Source organism: Euprymna scolopes, chromosome 31 (genome assembly GCF_053919585.1).
Source record: "Euprymna scolopes isolate OS-2025 chromosome 31, ASM5391958v1, whole genome shotgun sequence".
Taxonomy (NCBI): domain Eukaryota; kingdom Metazoa; phylum Mollusca; class Cephalopoda; order Sepiida; family Sepiolidae; genus Euprymna; species Euprymna scolopes.
In genome coordinates, this window is record NC_136512.1 from 44,168,809 (window position 1) to 44,187,191 (window position 18,383).

Genomic DNA, 18,383 nt, shown 5'->3' on the forward strand with positions numbered 1-18,383 from the left:
ATAAATTGCATAACAAAACTATTTCATACCCGATCCTTGATAGTACAGTAACTGGATATGTCGATTTCCATCTTTATCTAGTTTCTAACACTTTATAGCTAGTATGAAGAAAAATGTTTGTAAAAAAAATGTTTGGAGAAAATGCCACTTAATGAGAGAGTAACTATGATGAATGAATTGAGATTGTTTTTATTGACAAAATATTAAAAATTGTTTTTAAGCAAAAATAATTCACTTTGAAGGAACATTTTTGCAGAATATAAAAACTTACTTTAAATAAACATGTTAATTACTTGAAATTTAGAAAACAAGAATTAAGTTAGGAAGATTTTGTTTTAGACTTACATGAGATTCAAACTCTGGTATCAACATCATAAAAACTGTCTTAGAAATATGTACTCTGCTATCCCCCCCCCTTATCAATCACATTTTTATTTGTGTGCATACAAACTCAAAACACCATAATGTTTAAATACTATAGAGATTAGAATCTTATTTACTGTAATTACGGAGGATTGTTATCTTGAAAAGTACTAAAATTAAAAAAATTTCTTTTTTTTAATCTATACCACTTTTGTTTTGTTTCTTTTTTTAAAAAAATCCTCTAAACTTATCCGTGTTCCTAATTTTATAAACAACATTTTTGTAAGAAGACAAAATATATTTGTTTATTATCGGAAATCATTCAAGTTTACAACTATCACCAGACCCGCAATCACCCAAAGTTACAATTTTCTTCAGTGCAAAACAAAATTGTCATCATACACCGAGCAGAGAGAGATAGTTACTTACATGCATCTAACATGGAAATAAATTGCTGGTACACAATTTGGAAGTTAACGAAAATTTATTTGATCTGTTCTTTTTCTTTTTTTTCAAATAAGCACCTCCAAACATTAATTTCCACTTGGGAAAAAGAACAAGTCAATACAGAGCAATTTCCTTTCTTTTTCAAATTCCTTTCTTTTTCTTAAATGTGATAACATGTATGGATTGTTTAGAGTAGTAGGAGGTGGAGAAGGAAGAGGAGAGAAAAAAGTAGTAATAGTGAGAGTTTTGTCCGTTTACTTGCCTCCCCCACAAGGGCAGAATTAAACAAAAGGTCAGTCGTTAACATGGGGAAAATTCTGCTCCTCAAAAGAGACACTCTCGATTTACACAGAAAATAATTGCCTCGGTCTAGAAGGATTTCTTCTTCATTGTGTGAGGACAGAATTGATGAAGTGTAATATCAGAAGAGATGCTACACTTAAAGCTTTGCCAAAAGGTCAAATAATCTCGAGTTAGTGGTGTCATCGCAGCAGCACCTTGTCTAACATTATCTCAATGGCAGAGGAGGAGGGTTAGAAGAAAGGATTAGGAAGAGAAAAAAAAGGTGTCAGTTCATTGTTTTACAATAACAAAGAGAACGGGGTAAGGAAAAAACAAGAAAGCACTCAAGTATACATTACCAATCAAATGACATTTGGGGACATTCAAAACATTTTATTTCTCATATAAAAAGAGTTAATTTAAATGGAACAAGTTAATTACACCAATGGTTTTATTAATTATAATAAATACATGTCTTCTGTCGTAACTTTGACCTTAATACATGCAACTATCTATTAAAAAAAATGATTTCAAAGCATTTTTTAAGCATGATAAAATGCAGAACTGAAGAAATGATGTGAAGAAATATTTACTGCATGACAAAGACCTTAAAACTGGCTTATATGGTAGAATTGCTGTTAAAAAAAACTTGAAGCAAAACAAGATCAAAAGGCTCCAGTGAACCAAAACTTTACAATAAAGTAATGGAATAAAGTTCTTTGAAATCTGGGTCAAATATGTGAGGGCAAAGAGTTGATGAAAAGAGATATAACCTCTTGTATTGCAGCAACCATTTAGCATGGAAGAAGCTGTTATGATGGAGCAATGCAAAGGGGGGGGAGGACTTTTATCAATTACAAAGTTGATGATTTGCACCAAGTAAAGAATAAATTGAATCAGACTGGTTATTACAACATGGTGCAGCATCATCTGCCCCCAGCTAGAATGCAGTAGGTTACGATCAAAGAGATAATGCAAAAAAATAATCAAAATTTTGCTGGGTGTAGATTAAAAAGCAGAAACAAATGTCTGGCACAATCAACAAACTCAAATCCCATTGAACTGGTGTGCAATGAAATTGACTAAAACTCTGACCTAAACAATTTACAAGTGTGGCTCATCTTTGCCAACTCAGTTGACCTCCAGTCTTTAGTAAAGAGAATCTGTGAAACAGTGATAGTGGTCAAAGTGAGAGGGATATTTTGATGAATTAGAAGTTTAATAGTTTTTTGGGGTATTTTGTTTACTTAAATTGTATTTAATGTAGCCGAGGAAGACCTGTATCTAGTATAACAAATAAAATCATACTGGTGCTGTACTGGTTTCATTAAAAATAATACTTTCAGAATGAGAAATAAATTTTTTGAGGGTGGTCAAATAGGATTGACTGATAGTGTAAACAAAATTGGACAGATCTTTGTCTGATGGACCCAATACCTTTAAACCCACCACAATTTCGAACAAAAAGATTCAACATAAAATATTGAAGAAAAAAAAACAAAAAAAAAAACAATTTTTTTTTTGTAGAAGAGAATGCAACTTATTCTCCTAAATCTCCAGATGTTTTTTCAAACTTTAGTAGGAAACATCACCATACTGTAAAAATATGTGCTGAATAGAGGAGAAAGTGTATGCATTGATCATAGGTCTATATGTGTCGGCATCAAAAATTAGAGAAAATATGAAAATAGAAAAGTACCAGAGTTAATATGGCAAAGTGGTGAGAAGAAAGGGTTTGTTTCATAGCATGTCAACCCTTCCGGTTATTTAATGTCAAAACATAACTACTGTAAACAATTCATTACTATTTTACCCAACAGCTGGATGGAAATTATGGGTTATGGTTACAGTATGGAATTGAATATCAATCTCAGAAGATTTAAATGTACATTAAATGATGATTACATAGGTTATGATTGTATCCATTCAGCCAACCATGAACCCCTCTCTGAAAGCAATGGAGTAAAATGGTATAAAGAAGGCAAAAACGGGGACAGCATGATGGAATGACAAAACGGAGGAAAAGGGAGGCATACAAATAACGAGAACTGTCTCCTATACAGATTATGATTTTTTTTTTTTTCAGACAAAAACGTTATTTCTGTAATTTATCCATTTTGTTCAGGAGAGAGGTGGTGATCATTTAGAAATCATTCAAAACATAAAATTAAATAATTTTGTTTAACAAAGCAGTAGGGTAAAAGAAAAAAAGAAATTTTAATATTATAGTCATGATCTACGTCCACTCAGTGTAAATGGTTACATGAGATGGTACAGAATAATGGGTCATTTATTCAAGGTTGAGCATCACCAAGAGTTAATTTGAGATAAGATTGTTTTAGATACATTATAGAAATCGTTTTATGAAATCATACCACTTTCTAAGAACTTATATCTTGGAAACTACAAATCAAAGTTTTTAGATTTTCAATTTCGCAATTTTTAATTTTGGATATATGTTGTGTAATCATGAGAACACACTCTGAACTGTTGGAAAACATGTATTGATGTGTTGTTTTTAACTTTGGCGATCATTTTTGTACACTTGAAAATATAATTATTCATAAAAAATCAAATTGTGTCTTTATAAACTAAAGAAATCCTCATAAATTCTTAGAAAATAACAAAGTTAGGAAACGACCAATATGTAGTAGTAGGGTAGAAATTTTTTTGTTTTGCAGTAAAAATAGAGCATTCGTATCCTTTTTAAAAAAATAGATCAAGTTTATTATGATTTTGTTAAATATTACTTTGTTAGATTTTTTAGGTAGACAAAATTTGAATAAAAAGAAAAACTGTAGGAATGTACTAACATAGAAATGGTTTGCAAATTTGTTGACAAAATAGGTTACATATTGGCATTCTGAGTGAAAATCTATTTGCTCTACCAATAACAATTATAATATATTCCAACTTTATTAGCGAGTAATATTTTTGAATTTCAGCCATAAATGAAGATAATTTTGTGAAATTACATGCCAGTTGAGTTTTTAAAAAACACACTGGAAATTTAATCTTACAATTCAATTCTGACTGGTTTGAACTAGCATTCAAATTTATACAAATGTGTGGGTTAGAAATACACTTCTGATGATCGGAACTACCATGAAGCTGCAGTTTCACAGTAGTTCCCATCATCAAATGTGTATATCTATACTGCATGTCGCGATATACACAAAATTATCCTCACTTACAGCTTCATATTCAGAGGTGTGGTATAGAAATACACATGACAATCAGAACGACTGTGAAACTGTTCAGACAAGCCCCTTTTTATGATTTATTATTGTTATAAAGCTCTATCCCAAAGCACATCAAGCCTTTTGTGTGTGCAAGATCTGCTATAATCAATCAGATTTGTTCTGATTCTGAAATTGATTGCTCATTATATATATATATATATATATATATATATTCAGAGATTATTCATCATAAGCAAACAAGTAAAATATCCACCTTTAACTCTGTTTTTTATAACTATATTTTTCAAAATATTTTTTTATAACTATATTTTTCAAAAGAATATATTCCACTTAAGAAAACATTTGTTGGAGTCGTAGAGCTGTGTTCCGTTGGTTTTGCACACTTTTCTTCCACAAATTTTGGTTAATAAGTTTCTTAGCAAAACATTTTTGTTTTAATCAATTTAGAAAACAATCATTTGTCTGCTGCTAGTTCATATAAACTACTGTTCTCATCTTGAGTGTCATTTTCACGTTTCAGTGGATGTAATCTCTGACCTTCTTCAAGTGTATCTTGTCAACTCGACAAGATACACTTGAACATGGTCAGATGTTACATAGATCAAAACGTGAAAATGACACTCAAGATGAGAACAGTAGTCCAACAGTGAAAATTTCCAACTTAAAATCACATATCTACAAATCGTTAATTGTAACAATATTAATTATAAAAATAAATTGACTGTTTTGTAATTAGAAATACATCCAAAGGTCCATGCTAATATATTATTTGAATTCCCTTAAGTTGACACAAAAAGTGATTGAGAGCTCAACATATAATAATCTATATCTTTATAAAGTTGACATTTCTTGCACAGATTTTGATATTAGAAGTTCACATTTCTACTTCAAAAGTAAAAACAATTTCTTAATAAACTCAGTCATGTATACACAACTTCAAAAAGAATAATTTGCATATTCTTTAAAAAAAAAAAAAAAAAACGAACTGCCATTAATTCAATATTCGTTTTTGTTTTCGTTTTTTAATAATTCATTCAACAAAATTCTATTAATGCATATTTTTTAGAATGTGCATTATTGCATAAAATTTGACCTGATAAATTCTAGCACACACACATTTCTTGTCTGTCTGTGGAATGGTCTCAATCCTGTCAATTTTTTGCATAAAACTTGATATATAGGGTATTTGGAAAAAATTTTAGCCAGAAAAGTACTTGCTAAAGGGTCAAAATTGAAAAATTGGAACTTGGCAGGCATAGTTCGATATAATTTGTATGCTTTGTGTATGCACAAATATATATTCATACAGTTGAAACTGTTTATCAAGTTTTGATATGCATGTGCCACGAATACCACTAAAGAAATGTTTTTGTTTTGATTCTAGCTGATGGCACCCATCATTTTTTAAACTTGAAATCAGTACTATATACTGGGTACAATATAATAATCAATAGAGAATTAGCTCTACAATGATAAATATGAAATCTGTATAAATTAAAATATATTTAAATGTATTTTACGACCAGGCAACTCCAGGCACCCTTTTTTTTTTACTAAGCTATTGTTTATTACTGAGGTAATAAAGTTCAAATTTTCTTTCTTTTTTTTTTTTTTAATTCTTATTCATATAATTGTTTATGTATCAATAACAAGATTTTTAGAATGTTAAAAAAACAAAACAAAACAAAAAACTAACAACTTTATTACCTCATTATATATATATATATATACACACACACAAGCTTAAATACCCATCTCTACTGAATTTTCCAAATGTTACTAAACTTTGAAACTACACCATGAAAGTCCTTCAGTCGGGTTAGGGACAGGTGTGAAAATTCTAAAGATTTGTGTTGTGTATTAATGACAAAATTGTTGTTTTATAAGTCAACAAATTTCAACATGAAAAATAAAATAATTACTTTAATAAAATGAAATAATAGACAATTAGATTTCAATAAGAATATCTTTATCCATTCTTAAAGAGTTAGAGTTCTTTACATAATCACTTAATTATTTTGTTTGATGATGAAACACTGTATGGAAATGAATATCTTTAAGAATGAATAAAGACGTGATCACTAAAATCTAATTTTCTATTGTTATTTATGCTATGGAGTTAAATATTAATATCTATCAAAATTCTAACTATAAATAACTATATAGTTCAACAGAAAAACTATCTCCCATACTCTAGATAAGTCTTAAAGTCAGGATCTATTGCTTAGATTGAAAATCGATCAATGACACAGTTGGGAGCATGTTAATCACAATTTTGTTTGGTTATAAACAATCCTTGAGTTACAATGATCTATAATTGATCTGGATTTTAGGTTGACTTGAAATGGAAAATCTTGAAAAATAGATAGACAATGTCCAATTATTTATCTTTAGTTGCATATCTTTTTATCAAGGAAAACAAATATCTTTGATAAAGTCTGAAATATCAAATTTATAAAACCATTCACTGATATGCTTTTGTTTTCCATAAGCCTATATCATTTCATTTTTTAAGTGTGAAGAAATTCATTATTTTTAATGGAGAAACATATCCACACATATTACCTATTTATGATGCTGGATCAGTTCCAAATTAAAATTTGGCATCCATCAATATTTATAGAAAAGATGAGAAAAATTTATGTAAAAGATTTTTAGTCATCATGTTTGATTTTGATTTTGTGAAATATGAATCTTACCGATTCCATTTAAGGAAATGTCACAAATGATTTGTCTGTTTTTATGATATCCAAACCTTTTGATGATTTAACCATTGTAAGGGATTCATTATATATTTATTATAATCATCATAGATTCATTATATATTTATTATAATCATCATAGATTCATTATATATTTATTATAATCATCATAGATTCATTATATATTTATTATAATCATTATAGATTCATTATATAGATTCAATAGACCTGAAGTTGATATTTTACTCATAGCACACATCTGTTATAAAAAGTAAATGCTCAGAATAGACATAATTTGAACTGTACATGGTTGATTCCATGTTATCCATGAATACAGCCATGCACCCTCGGAAATATGAGGTGTGGGAAAGAAATATGCAATTTTAGATTTCCAAGACAAACAGTTACAACAGAATAAAACCTGACTGGCTTAGAAGGAGATATATATATATACACATCATCTATATTAAATGGCTATTCTTTTGCATGTAACATGAAGGGGTGGAGACGAGAGTAATTCATTCAATTGAATACTTTTATCAGCAGCCAACTGAAGTTTGTCCACAAGTTTTTTTAAGTGATTCTAAAAAAATATAGTTAAATTAAGTATGCCGTTAATTTTTATGACACAGCACATTAGTAATAATGTTGAATGGCAATGCAAATGCAATTGTATTGAATACTATTGAAATAAATACTGGAAAATATCACAAAATGTTTTAATAGAACAATTGTTTTATGCATTTTTCGTTCAGACTATAGATTAAAACAACAAAAATGGAATCTAAACTTAAATGTAGACTATCTGGGGAAGGGGAAAGATTGTCTCCCCTAAAAAGATCTTTTAATTAATATTCAGAAGTTAGAGTCTGTTGACTGACACTTAAATTGTAAAAAATTACTTTTCTGATAAATGTTGATTGGTTTTCTTTGGAGACAATCTATTGATGATTAGCTAGATTTTGTTTAAGATAAAGAGAATTGGAAAAAAAAAAAACGAGAAAAGGGAAGGGAAAATTGTCTTAAAATAAATTATTCCAGATTTCAAAAAAAAAATTTGGCATCTATAACCACTATTAGCACTACTGCTGCATTTTTTAATTGAACAAGATCTTATACATGTTACTTGATACCAAATATTTGTCATTTCATAGAAATTTAGGCGAGTATACATGAGACAGAGGAGAAAAAAAAAGAATCAACAAGCCTATGTCTTATAATATGGTAATAAAGTATAGCAGCCAAAGAGACTTTGTCAATCTCCTTATACAAAATCGATAAAAACAAAAACAAACAACAACCTCCAGAACCATCACCAAGAGAGAGAGCCCCATCGCCTCAAGGATATCATCATATATACATAACAGAGAGGGCAGAAGAAAGAAAACTGGTGCCCTCTTTCAATATCTGATGTGGAGTGAAGAAATTTCTGTTGTTGCAATGTATCAAAGAGAGAGAGAGGGGGGGGATAGAAGGGAAGGGATGTATTGGTTCTGGCCAAGAATAATCTCAACCCTTTCACCCAGCTACATAACCCCCACTCTCCCAAATGGATCTGATCACCTTGTCTCTTGAAATACCCTGCCAGCCAGCCTACCCCTTACATATAAAATCCAAAGGATGAACGGTTGGAAAGTCATAAAATTAGTTTTTATTATTTATCATTTGGCAATGTATAGTCTTCTTTGTCTTTATTTTCCTCTCATTTCAATTTCATAAATTTTGTGATTTTTTCTTCCTCGTTTAGTTCAGCATTGTAATTTGTTTCCATTCTTTCAGAGTTATCTCTCCTTGTTCTATGATTCATCTTTTAAAGCCGTGATGCAGTTCTTTAACAACTGAAGCTGGGCCTGTAAGGAGAAAAAGAAGTTGCACGTAACAGAAAGACAATATTTTGAGAAAAACAAAAAATAAAACGCATCTATTCTAGCTTTAGCTATGAAAATTTGGTGCAACTACACTAAAATAGCAAAATTAGAAATTTTTAATATTGAATTTCAAGGAAAAACAATGGTCTTTACTTAATTGTTATGTCACAGTAATGAAAATATCACAAAAACAATAAGGTAGAAAAAGAATTAAAAACATTTTTGTATTAAAAATTAGCAAAAATAAAATGTTTGGCTAAAAAAAAAAAAAAAAAATACTGGAGAGTTTCAATGGGAGGTAATTAGCATGTAACTATTGCCAATTTTTTTTTTTTTATAAATTGTGCATTATCATAAAAATGAGTTATCTTGTTTTTAGCATAACTGAGTACCTTTCTTTGTTATTATGTCACGTGTGTCCAAAGAAATATGATGGTCTTTTGATAATAAAGAATGGAAACTTTTTTTTTTTTACATAATGCAATAATATTTGAGTATTTCTGACATGCCAATTAAGTAGCTATCATTGCTTTTACTTGAAGTTGACACAAAAAGTCAGTAGATACCATTGTTTTATTGTAAATCGATTTTTTTTGTTTTACGAATTTCACTATTATAGTGTAGTTGCACCGAAAATTCTATTTCAAACTTAAGCAGAACAGATGAACACAAATTTATATAAACAAAAAAAAAATTTAGGTGATTATATAAGCCCTCCTTCTCAGGTTGAGCACTGTCATTAAATGAGATTACCTACTACTACTTATCATAATGCAAAGCTTTTTGCTTGTAAATAAACAAATGGAACACTATGTGGATATCACTGTTTATATAAATAGAATTGAGATATCATGTAAGAACTGCACAAATCACAATCTACTTCCAAACTCCTTTTAGTTTTTATATCTGTCCATTTCTGTCCAACAGAAACTCTAACCCTTTTTTGGTTAGCACACTGGTAATACAAAAGTGTCCAAAAATTCATTTAAAATTTTTCAATTTTGTTAAATCAATATTAAACTGATAGTATACCAAAAAGATTACATTTTTGTTAAAGCAACAGGCAAAAGTAACAGTTAGTTCGATGGAAATGAGAATTTTTTAAAAACTCAAACCAAATTGCGTGATAAGATTATTTAAAATTTCTTCTGGTGAATTATTTTTATGAAAAACATACTTTGAATGCATTTCGGTTACAATAAAATCAAAGCTTTTTTTTGAAAAAAAAAAAAAAAAAAAAAAAATCAGTTTATATTATCACAACAATAAAATTCTTAAGGCAGTTGTTCATGTGTCCAACGTGCGAGTTAGGGAAAGTAAATAATATCATATTATTAGTCCATTTTGCAAAGAAGGAATGATCAAACATATTTTGGGAAAATGTGAGAGGAAGGGTTAATAAAAATGACCATGTTAAAAATATCTGGAAAACTAAAGCAAATCTTACCCGAGCATGTTTTAATTCTAGTTCCACAAGTTCCACAAAGTTCTTGCGAAAATACGCTATCCTACGAGTTTTAAACTCTGTCAATTCTGGAAAAGAAGTAAAAAGAAAATGTGTTTAATTTGAAATAGAAAACAATAATAGGAAAGCCAACAAGTTTCAAAATAAAATTCCATTATATATATATATATATATATATATATATATATATATATATATATATATAGTCTAAAGAAGCTTCGAATAAAAAAATGCAAAAATAAAAATAAAGAATGCAGTTTAAATTCCCGGATGGGAAAAAATATATTAACTGTAACCTATCGCAGACTTAGCACTTACATAATCAGACTTCTAAAATGTTTATAATGACCAAAGAGAATTCATTTATATAAGGATGAGAAAGAAAGAAAACAAAAGCCTTAACTAAAATTGTTAAATAGAAATAGACTTAGCACTTGCATAAGCCAATTTTGCAAAAGTCTTCAATTTTAAAACAGAATTTAACTACATAAGGATGAAAAGAGAAAACCTTAACTAAAATTTTGTAAATAGAAAACGGGGATCATCAGTTGCTTACCATGAAGCTGTTTCAGAGATTTCAAAACAGGACAGCTGTTTAATACATGGCTTTCCAGTGGATAATACCACTTCCCCCCAAAATGTAATTTTATATATATATATATATAATGGTTGTATAGATTGGTTTCCTGATGAGGTGGTCTCCTTGAATTGGGATTCCACTGAAACGTGTAAGCACATATGTAACCAATAATGTTTGTATAATAAACAGACTATATATAAATAAAAATGAAATTGATTTTTCCCCTACATCTATAGTTTCAATGGGAAAATAATCAAAGCAAATCTTTCACATCAGCATATACAGCATTTCCAAAACACTGTGTTCGCATATGAAAATTACATTCTAAATAAACTGCTTCAATTATTCACACAACTAAAGTAGCAAAGAGTTTCACAATTTATGACTCATGTGCAACTTATACCATTATGAAACTGCATTCACCCTAGGCCGGTTTAACCAGCTTCCTCTAAAGGAGGAAGTTTCATGGGAGTATTAAATTCACAAGCAGTCCCGAATTAAATGCATACACGCAACTCATGGACACCATATTAATAGATAAGTTCATTATTTCTTTATTTCATAAAACTTACTACATAATAAGCAAGATCCTTTTCATAAATAACAAGCACTCTCTCCATTTCATTAACATTCTAGCTTGCGTCTTGATTATATTTGTGGAATAATTGAATATCATAATAGTTTCATTTCAGCAGTACGGACTCGACTTTCAAACTGCTTTTAATCATTTGTCACAATTCTTTATTTCAAAAAAACAAACACTTCATATCTTTTTTTTTTTTTTTTTTTTACATGGAGGTCACCACTTATCAAGGCCTGGGAGCCACTCAGGGATAATGGTTATTGTGTGTACAGTAATCAATGGCATAGTATCATAGTAATCGTCAGCATTGGAGATTCGACAATGTGTCTTACTTAAGGAGGCGGTTTGTCAGGAATTTGTTTATGTTGGACTTGAAGACATTCAAGTTGTAGTCAGGTGGGAAACAGGCAATCGGAAGAGAGTTCCACAGTCGAGCACAAAGAAAGTACCCAGCGTTGCCCGGGTGTTTTTGGGTGTGTGTGGTCGGGCGAGTGGGGGGGGGGGGTAATGAAAACCTAAGAATAAGCGAAGTAAAAAAAAACGAACGTAAAGCAAATGCGAAACAGAAAAACGAACGTTACGTGAAAAATGGCTTAAATAAACCTGCTTCAATATTAAAATTTCAAAAATCGAAAAAAGAAACATCTCACACCACAATTCAAACCCAAAACCTTTAGATAATGTGGCCGCGCTCTAAGCAACTGAGATAAGATAATGTCGACGGAATTGTGTCTCTTTTTCAAATATTTAAACTAAATCAGGTTACGACGTCGTTTGCACATGCGTAGAACCGAATTCGTCATGAGAAGACGGTTTTTGCTTTTGTCAACTTGGATTTGCTTTTTTTGGTTTTAGAAATACATTTAATGTTTCTATTGCTCCAAACTTAATGTCCATTTTCTCTTTTTCAAAATTTACAAAACAAAATCAACATAAAACTCATCTATTCTAAAAAAATACCTTTTCTCTTATCAGGTACCTACACTGCACCAATTTTTATTCTTGTCCCCAAAATTCTGGGGGGTTTTTCCCCCCTCTTCTATCCTTTTAGACAGCAACAATTTAATATTTTTTCTGAAAATTTAACTATTTTTCTGGTAAAATGACTAATGAGGACATTTTAAATATATGCAAAGGAATATCATGTTAGACAATTTGAAAACATTTAACCCTCCCAGGTAACAAACTAATTTTCCTGAAAAATCTGTCCCAATCAGTTTTCTGCATTCATGATTATATAATTTCATGAATAATTTTGTGAAGAAATAAGGAATCAATTTTGAAAAAAATCCAGACAATAACATAAGCCTTTTCCAATTAAAAACTGTTAAATGAAGTTAATAAAATTTTAAAAATAAATCCATGCAAATACCTTTTCTTGCATTGTCGGATATTTTTTCAAACTTTTCAAATGCTTGGATTTGATTCTTTTCAGCCTGAAAAAGGAAATAACCATCATCATCATCATCATCTAGATATCAATAGGTGTAACTGTAAGCTTCTCTATAAATCTATATGTGACAAAAGTGCTCACTTTTTCTAACCATCTGTTAAGGATCGATACTGAAATATCCTCCCTATCATCCAAATCATACATGCATAGATGAAAGTGATAATTTTTATTTAAAACCTTGAAAATATTTTGTATTAATATTAAAATGAAATTTGACATAGTATACAAGACTGTTGGGTTTTTTGGTGATATCTGAGTTTCAAATCTTACATTAATTTTAGTTAGAAAAAAAAAATATTTTATCAAAACAAAAAAAAAGCTATATTTTTGTGAAATTAGTATATAACAAACTAAAAATGAGGATCATCATATTAGAAATGATTTATGTTGAAAGTATAATTTTTTTTATGATTTATGTTGAAAGTATAATTTTTTTTTTAATGATTTATGTTGAAAGTATAATTTTTTTAATGATTTGTTGAAAGTATAATTTTTTTAATGATTTATGTTGAAAGTATAATTTTTTTAATGATTTATGTTGAAAGTATAATTTTTTATGATTTATGTTGAAAGTATAATTTTTTTAATGATTTGTTGAAAGTATAATTTTTTTAATGATTTATGTTGAAAGTATAATTTTTTTAATGATTTATGTTGAAAGTATAATTTTTTATGATTTATGTTGAAAGTATAATTTTTTTATGATTTTGTTGAAAGTATAATTTTTTTTATGCTTTATGTTGAAAGTATAATTTTTTTAATGATTTGTTGAAAGTATAATTTTTTTAATGATTTATGTTGAAAGTATAATTTTTTATGATTTATGTTGAAAGTATAATTTTTTTATGATTTTGTTGAAAGTATAATTTTTTTTATGCTTTATGTTGAAAGTATAATTTTTTTAATGATTTGTTGAAAGTATAATTTTTTTAATGATTTATGTTGAAAGTATAATTTTTTATGATTTATGTTGAAAGTATAATTTTTTTATGATTTTGTTGAAAGTATAATTTTTTTTATGCTTTATGTTGAAAGTATAATTGTTTTAATGATTTATGTTGAAAGTATAATTTTTTTAATGATTTATGTTGAAAGTATAATTTTTTTATGATTTATGTTGAAAGTATAATTTTTTTATGATTTTGTTGAAAGTATAATTTTTTTTATGCTTTATGTTGAAAGTATAATTTTTTTAATGATTTATGTTGAAAGTATAATTTTTTTAATGATTTATGTTGAAAGTATAATTTTTTTAATGATTTATGTTGAAAGTATAATTTTTTTTAATGATTTATGTTGAAAGTATAATTTTTTTAATGATTTATGTTGAAAGTATGATTTTTTTAATGATTTATGTTGAAAGTATATTTTTTTAATGATTTATGTTGAAAGTATAATTTTTTTAATGATTTATGTTGAAAGTATAATTTTTTTAATGATTTATGTTGAAAGTATAATTTTTTTAATGATTTATGTTGAAAGTATAATTTTTTTATGATTTATGTTGAAAGTATAATTTTTTTATGATTTTGTTGAAAGTATAATTTTTTTTATGCTTTATGTTGAAAGTATAATTTTTTTAATGATTTATGTTGAAAGTATAATTTTTTTAATGATTTATGTTGAAAGTATAATTTTTTTAATGATTTATGTTGAAAGTATAATTTTTTTTAATGATTTATGTTGAAAGTATAATTTTTTTAATGATTTATGTTGAAAGTATGATTTTTTTAATGATTTATGTTGAAAGTATATTTTTTTAATGATTTATGTTGAAAGTATGATTTTTTTAATGATTTATGTTGAAAGTATACTTTTTTTTAATGATTTATGTTGAAAGTATAATTTTTTTAATGATTTATGTTGAAAGTATAATTGTTTTAATGATTTATGTTGAAAGTATGATTTTTTTTATGATTTATGTTGAAAGTATACTTTTTTTTAATGATATATGTTGAAAGTATAATTTTTTTTAATGATTTATGTTGAAAGTATAATTTTTTTAATGATTTATGTTGAAAGTATAATTTTTTAATGATTTATGTTGAAAGTATAATTTTTTTAATGATTTATGTTGAAAGTATAATTTTTTTTATGATTTATGTTGAAAGTATAATTTAATCTTTTTTAATTCAAAATAAAATATTAAATTATATTCTTGGAAAAGAAACATAAGGCATCAAAACTTCTTGATGAGCAAAATTTAAGGATTCATTTCCTTCAGTTTGTCGTTACATATCCACTTGATCATGGCAGTCATTATGCTGCTGACATTGTAGATTGGATGCGTTTAGAGTCCATGTCTCACTGCCATGCAAGATGGTGGCGCAGCTACAAGCCAAAAAGCATTTGCTCTGCATCTAGATGTAAGGATTAGAGGCAGCTTCTTGAACGTTTCCCAAGCAGCACAACAGCAAGCAATGATAGCACATTCACAACAATCATCAGCATTCAACAAAATGTCACCAGGTAGCAGAAGGCAGATCAACATCAAGTCGGCTGCCATCTATATCTATATGTTCTACAGTTTCACCATCAATAAGGCAAGCAGCACCAAGACATTTACAACAAACATAATCCAAGTCAAGAACAACCATACAAAATGAGCATTAGAAATACAATACTTTCAGATTATATAACAGAACTTTAAAAAAATTAAAATGCTAAAATAATACACCTAAAACATCTTATGAGGATTATAATCATCTTATTTAACTCTTCTATACTTGTCGCAGGCATTGGATGTTTTGGTTTCTCTTCCGAATGTTCATTCAATGGATAAGTTTTCAGATAGTTCTTGATTACTTCCTCTTTACAGGATGCTCTTTTCTCTATCGACCAAAGACCACAAGCTTGGTATATTGAGGGATTCCTCCACTTTCTTTCACATGCAGTTTTTGTGACTTTAAAACAGTCAAATACTGATATCTTTCTTGGTCGAGAGTTTTATACTGCATATCCAGCAGACCATAGCATAGAAAGTGAAAGCTAAGTTTGTTTTGTTTTTTCGCAATCCTTGCTGAATTTATTTTTCTAACGTCTTTAATTACATTTGAAATTGCACATCGATTCAAATTCAAACAACAACAACAGCAAATACAATGAGAATAAATGGGCTTCTCTTGTGATAGGCAACCCATCTAGTGATGGCATCATGATAAAAACAACCTTGATAGCCCTAGCAGAGCATCAAGTATTCAGCTACTGACAAGATTATAAACTACAAACTTCACCAGGGTTCCAACTACACAGAGAAAGAGTCAATCTGGTTCTACTGCTAAGATTGGTCCAGCCATTCTCGATCAAGTTACCTTTGTTGGAAACTATGATGGAAAAACTCTAAACCCTTGAAGGTGGGCTACATCTGATGATGAAGAAATGAAATCAAAACTTGTATCATGTAGAAACCATGCTTATATCAGCACATTCAACACTAGAACACTGAATCCACCATCTCGTCTTAATGAACTTGTGAAAAATGCAAAGGATTGGAACATCGATATCATTAACATTCAAGAGCATCATTTCTTCCATCCTGACAATGACATTGAGTATCATTTCTTCCATCCTGACAATGACATTGAGCATCATTTCTTCCATCCTGACAATGACATTGAGCATCATTTCTTCCATCCTGACAATGACATTGAGCATCATTTCTTCCATCCTGACAATGACATTGAGTATCATTTCTTCCATCCTGACAATGACATTGAGCATCATTTCTTCCATCCTGACAATGACATTGAGCACCATTTCTTCCATCCTGACAATGACATTGAGCATCATTTCTTCCATCCTGACAATGACATTGAGCACCATTTCTTCCATCCTGACAATGACATTGAGCATCATTTCTTCCATCCTGACAATGACATTGAGCATCATTTCTTCCATCCTGACAATGACATTGAGCATCATTTCTTCCATCCTGACAATGACATTGAGCATCATTTCTTCCATCCTGACAATGACATTGAGCATCATTTCTTCCATCCTGACAATGACATTGAGCATCATTTCTTCCATCCTGACAATGACATTGAGCACCATTTCTTCCATCCTGACAATGACATTGAGCATCATTTCTTCCATCCTGACAATGACATTGAGCACCATTTCTTCCATCCTGACAATGACATTGAGCACCATTTCTTCCATCCTGACAATGACATTGAGCATCATTTCTTCCATCCTGACAATGACATTGAGCATCATTTCTTCCATCCTGACAATGACATTGAGCACCATTTCTTCCATCCTGACAATGACATTGAGCACCATTTCTTCCATCCTGACAATGACATTGAGCATCATTTCTTCCATCCTGACAATGACATTGAGTATCATTTCTTCCATCCTGACAATGACATTGAGTATCATTTCTTCCATCCTGACAATGACATTGAGCACCATTTCTTCCATCCTGACAATGACATTGAGTATCATTTCTTCCATCCTGACAATGACATTGAGCACCATTTCTTCCATCCTGACAATGACATTGAGCATCATTTCTTCCATCCTGACAATGACATTGAGCATCATTTCTTCCATCCTGACAATGACATTGAGCATCATTTCTTCCATCCTGACAATGACATTGAGCACCATTTCTTCCATCCTGACAATGACATTGAGTATCATTTCTTCCATCCTGACAATGACATTGAGCATCATTTCTTCCATCCTGACAATGACATTGAGCATCATTTCTTCCATCCTGACAATGACATTGAGCACCATTTCTTCCATCCTGACAATGACATTGAGCACCATTTCTTCCATCCTGACAATGACATTGAGTATCATTTCTTCCATCCTGACAATGACATTGAGCACCATTTCTTCCATCCTGACAATGACATTGAGCATCATTTCTTCCATCCTGACAATGACATTGAGCATCATTTCTTCCATCCTGACAATGACATTGAGCACCATTTCTTCCATCCTGACAATGACATTGAGCACCATTTCTTCCATCCTGACAATGACATTGAGCATCATTTCTTCCATCCTGACAATGACATTGAGTATCATTTCTTCCATCCTGACAATGACATTGAGTATCATTTCTTCCATCCTGACAATGACATTGAGCACCATTTCTTCCATCCTGACAATGACATTGAGTATCATTTCTTCCATCCTGACAATGACATTGAGCACCATTTCTTCCATCCTGACAATGACATTGAGCATCATTTCTTCCATCCTGACAATGACATTGAGCATCATTTCTTCCATCCTGACAATGACATTGAGTATCATTTCTTCCATCCTGACAATGACATTGAGTATCATTTCTTCCATCCTGACAATGACATTGAGCATCATTTCTTCCATCCTGACAATGACATTGAGTATCATTTCTTCCATCCTGACAATGACATTGAGCACCATTTCTTCCATCCTGACAATGACATTGAGTATC

At 29.7% G+C, this 18,383-nt stretch overlaps 1 protein-coding gene across 2 annotated transcripts in view; it reads right to left on the minus strand.

Annotated features, from left to right (window-relative positions):
- Positions 1-640: 640 nt before the first annotated feature.
- Positions 641-18,383, minus strand: part of LOC145255726 (sorting nexin-6-like) — a 166,875-nt gene continuing 149,132 nt past the window's right edge. For both annotated transcript variants that reach the window (XM_080114332.1, XM_080114333.1), the window contains 3 exons: positions 12,866-12,929; positions 10,313-10,398; positions 641-8,847 (listed from right to left, as the gene is read on the minus strand). In XM_080114332.1, coding sequence (XP_079970458.1) covers positions 8,794-8,847; positions 10,313-10,398; positions 12,866-12,929 — 204 coding nt within the window. In that variant the 3' untranslated portion in view covers positions 641-8,793. The remainder of the gene's footprint in view (positions 8,848-10,312; positions 10,399-12,865; positions 12,930-18,383) is intronic.